Genomic DNA, 4,332 nt, shown 5'->3' with positions numbered 1-4,332 from the left:
GTTTTGGTCCTTTCCCTCCCTTTCTTTACATCGACCATCTTTACATTTCTAAATGTAAAATAAAGAGACGCACACGTAGGCAGCCAGCGCAGCCCCGAGAGATACCAGCTCCCTTTTCCCCTTCCAACTCCCTGCCATTTGCTACTGCCCCTATTTCATTACCAATTTTAATTTGCCTCTAATTAAATCCTGTGTATTTTTCCGACTCACTTGCTAATCCATGAGGGAGGCAGGAGGCTGGAGTGGAATCTCTCCGAGCTATAATTACAAAGGGCCTAATCACGCCGGGGCTCTGCCTTTGAATAAATTTCCTTGCATTAAGGTTCTCAGATTCTCTGCCTTGCAAATGAGAATGACCCCAATTTCAGGAAGTTGGCCTCGGAGGGTTTTTTTTTTCTCTCCTTTTTTTTTTATTTCGAGTCCTGATTCGTGATGAGAGACTAATTCGTTACGCTAAAACATTAACAGCAATTTAAAAGGTCGAACGGGGGCTGTATAAACAAAGGAGCCTGGCCAGCACAACAGGGCAAAAGGAGACACAAGGACTGAGCCCCCCCCCCCCGCCACCAAGTGCCAGAGTGGCCAGAAGCTCAGCAAATGGCACCAGCATCGCCCCTCGGGCTTGGGATCTGAGGGGAAAAACAAACAAAGCTGGGCTCTTCCCTCGTCATCCCTCCATCCATCCATCCATCCATCCCTCCATCCTCCATCCCTCCATCCATCCATCCATCCCTCCATCCATCCATCCATCCATCCATCCATCCCTCCATCCATCCATCCATCCATCCATCCATCCATCCATCCATCCATCCATCCATCCCTCCATCCATCCATCCATCCATCCATCCATTCCTCCATCCATCCATCCATCCCTCCATCCATCCATCCATCCATCCATCCATCCATCCATCCATCCATCCATCCATCCATCCATCCATCCATCCATCCATCCATCCATCCATCCCTCCATCCATCCATCCATCCGTCTCTCCTCCAGCCATGCCATGGTGCCAGGGTGCCAGGGTGCCAAGCAGCGGGGACAGGCTCCCGTCACCCTTTGGCAGAGCCAGCCCTAAGGGGACACTCTGTAAGCAGCTCCCAGGGTCCCTGGGGAGGGAGATTTGGGCCCGGTCGGCGCTGCTTGATGGGATTTTTTGGGGGGAACCCCTGGGTCACAGCAGGACCCCCATTCAGCTGCCCCAGCTCCTCAGGGGACACTTGGTGTGGTTGAAGCCAGGCCCTGGGTCCCAGCCTGGTGCCACTGCCACTGTCACCCAAAGGGACACGCTCCATTTGGGCCATGCCCTGGCACAGGGCCCGTGGCACCCCTTGGGCCCAAACCCAGGGAGCGGGGTCACGCTGCACCTCACAGAATTCCAGGGACCTGGCATTCCAAGAGGTTCCCAGGGAGCATGACATGGCCTCGTCCCCCACTCTGCCCTCACCCCAGGGCTGGGTGCTGCCACTGCCCTTGACCCCCTGTCCCCTGTGAGCACACCCAGCACGTCCCTCCCTCGCCAGGCCGGCTCCTGCCCACACTCCCTCCTTCCTTTTGTCCAAACAAAGCCCTGGCTGCAGCCACGAGTGTGGCAAAGCCGGAACCTTCCCTGCCCACAGCGTCCATGCCCCCTCTTCCCCCCCGCCCGGTGACACCCCCCTGCTCTGAGGCACCGGCAGGGATGGGCCTGGAAAAGCACAGGTGGGGACAAAAGAAATCCTGGCAGAGGGCAGGATGCGATCCTGCATCCCTGGAGCCTGGGATGCCCCTTCCCTGTGCTGGGTGTGGAGGTCCCAGGCCAGCCCCCCGATTTGGGACCCCCTGATGGCGTAGGGGACGTGTCCCCCCTCTCAGCCCGGGGTGGCTTTTGTGTTTCCAGCCAGTGTTTGTTCAGAGCCAGGCCCAGCTGCTCTGTTTGCTTCTCATCTCTCTCCTCTAATGATGTTTGCTCTGCACCCTCCACCCACTCCCTGGGTCCTGCTGGGGTCTCCCCGTGGGTTCCCCACTTTGGTCCCCAGCATTCCTGTCCCATCCCGGGGGGGGGAGGCTACAGGAATTGAGGGAAAAAACCCAGAAAAGTGGTTTTCAAGGAGAGGAAATAGGTTATTTTTTCCTGTGTATCCCCCTCTTTAAGAAGAAGCCTGGCTTTTGACACCAGAAGTTGTGAAGGGAATTATCCCCCTCTACTCCAGCTCTTTTTAATCCCCTGCCATCCCTTTTTTGGGGTAGAACAGGAAAAAATAAAGAATAAAAGAAAAGGGAAGCAGAAAACTGGGGGATGCCCTTCTCCAACTCTGCCCTTGCTAACATGGCGTGTGTGGAAACTGCAAAAAAACCCCAAAATATTTATTCCTTTCAGCAATAAAAAGGCAGAAAAAAGGCATTTTCACCAGCCATGATCTCATTGCAGAGGGGGAAATGAGGGCCCGGGGACCAGTGATGGCCACAGTGGGCTCTGCCCCATTGCTGCCACCCTGTCCCCATTCCAGGGCTTTGCCCAGGGAGCCAAAATGCCCGATATCCACCCAAAAGTTTAGGGATAACCCAAACGTTTCCTGTGGAAGCAAAGCCTGGCTCTGCAGCAGTGACACATGGGGGCTCTGGGCTCCTGGAGAACAGATTCCTCCTCCTCAACCCTCTCCAAAAGCTCCATCTCACTTGCACCTGGCTGATTTTAATTATTTTTATTTAAACTAACAGGTCTCCCTGTGCCACTTCACTCCTGGCTGCCCCGAGCAGGAGGGAGCTGAGCTGCCCTCTCAGTAAATACGTGCAGCAGGAAACAATAAATAAATCAGTCTTTCCTGGTCGAGGCAAGAAGTGAATCTCAGAATCACAGAACTGCTCCTTCCACACCCCTCCCGCTCCTCTGAGCTGGCTTTTCCCAGCTCTGATTTCTAAAAATCAAAGGGGGAGCAGCCCCCAGCACTCATGTGCTGCCCCAAAATTCACTCCAAATTCTGGGGAATTCCAAAATTCACCAGCCCAGGCTGGTGACAGAACCTCCTCAGTGACAAAATCTGCCTGTGAGATGGGTGGAGGGACCTGAAGGGCACAGGCAGCTGTTGGGGGCTGGAAGAGGGGTTCCCCTTGCTGATGATCCCCCTGGCACCCCCCTCTCCATCCCTCCCTGTGGATCAGGACCTGCATTCCCAGCCACCACCGAGACCCAGCCACCACAGTGTCGCCTGCCCCCAGGTTATCATTAACCTTATTTGCTATTTCCAGTCTCTCCCTCCTGCCTCTGCCCTTCTTCTCCAGAGAAAATCCCAGGATTTTACAACACAGCTCTTTGCTGTATCCTACTGCAGGGGTGATACATCCCCACAGCCCAGCAAGGTGTTTTGGGGGGCAAAAAAATGGGTTTTGGTCCTAAAATCACTTCCTGCACCATTTTAGAGGTGGGCAATGAAATGGTCCTTCAGTACAGGAGCATCTCCTGCAGCAGCCGGGCCCGGGGGGGTTGGGGTGAGCTCAGGGTGGGATGGGGGGAGCCCGGGGGGGTGAGCCAGGGTGGGATGGGGTGAGCCCAGGGTGAGTTGGGATGAGCTCAGAGTGGGATGGGGTGAGCCCGGGGTGAGTTGGGATGAGCCCAGGGTGGGTTGGGGTGAGGCCTGGGGGGAATGGGGTGAGCCAGGGTGGGATGGGGTGAGCCCAGAGAGCCAGGGTGGGATGGGGTGAGCTCAGGGTGGGATGGGGTGAGCCAGGGTGGGATGGGGTGACCCCAGAGTGCCAGGCAGGGCTGCTCTCACCTTCCAGGTGGCCGTGTTCCTCCGGAAGTAGGCGAACATCCGCGTGAACCAGTTATAGATTTCATTCAACGTTAGCTGCCTGTCGGGGGTCTCCAGGATGGCCTGAGCAGGCAGAGAGGGGACAAGGCCGTCACTGGAGGGGTTTGACACCCATCCCATGGGGAGAGATGGGGGTAACTCCAATCCAGTCATAGCTCAGGGAGGGTTTTGGGGTGCAGAGCTGCACCCCCTGGCACAGGGAACCCCTCACCTGCCGGATGAGCGAGGCGTACGTGAAGGGCGGCCGGACGTCGGCGTTTTTGTAAAACTCGTGATTCTGTGCAAGCTCTGCAGGGGGACAACAACCGGGGAGAGGCCCTGGAGTGAAGGGACCCGCTCTGCCCCTCACTCTGCACCCCGTGGAGGGCACTGAGCCCCACCCCGGAGCTCACCTGATGAGATTGGGGTGCAGAACTTCTCCGAGTTCCTCCTGCGGATGGGCCCCACGTTGTGTAAAGTGGAAGAGCTGATGACGGAGGGGCCCTGCCGCAGGGGGGGGATGGGCGCCGGGGCCGAGGTGGGGGGATGAGGGACACCGTCGGG

At 56.9% G+C, this 4,332-nt stretch overlaps 1 protein-coding gene across 1 annotated transcript in view; it reads right to left on the bottom strand.

Annotated features, from left to right (window-relative positions):
- FOXP4 (forkhead box P4) overlaps window positions 1-4,332 on the bottom strand; it is a 37,701-nt gene that overhangs the window by 2,938 nt on the left and 30,431 nt on the right. The window contains exons 9-11 of the mRNA XM_017727151.1: window positions 4,182-4,332; window positions 4,001-4,077; window positions 3,751-3,852 (exon numbers count right to left, since the gene is read on the bottom strand). The exon at window positions 4,182-4,332 is cut by the window's right edge and continues 15 nt beyond it. Coding sequence (XP_017582640.1) covers window positions 3,751-3,852; window positions 4,001-4,077; window positions 4,182-4,332 — 330 coding nt within the window. The remainder of the gene's footprint in view (window positions 1-3,750; window positions 3,853-4,000; window positions 4,078-4,181) is intronic.

The sequence above is a fragment of the Corvus brachyrhynchos genome, unplaced genomic scaffold (assembly GCF_000691975.1).
Source record: "Corvus brachyrhynchos isolate BGI_N302 unplaced genomic scaffold, ASM69197v1 scaffold72, whole genome shotgun sequence".
Classification (NCBI taxonomy): domain Eukaryota; kingdom Metazoa; phylum Chordata; class Aves; order Passeriformes; family Corvidae; genus Corvus; species Corvus brachyrhynchos.
The sequence above is the reverse complement of the archived record's forward strand: the minus strand, read 5'-3'. Positions and strand labels throughout refer to the sequence as shown.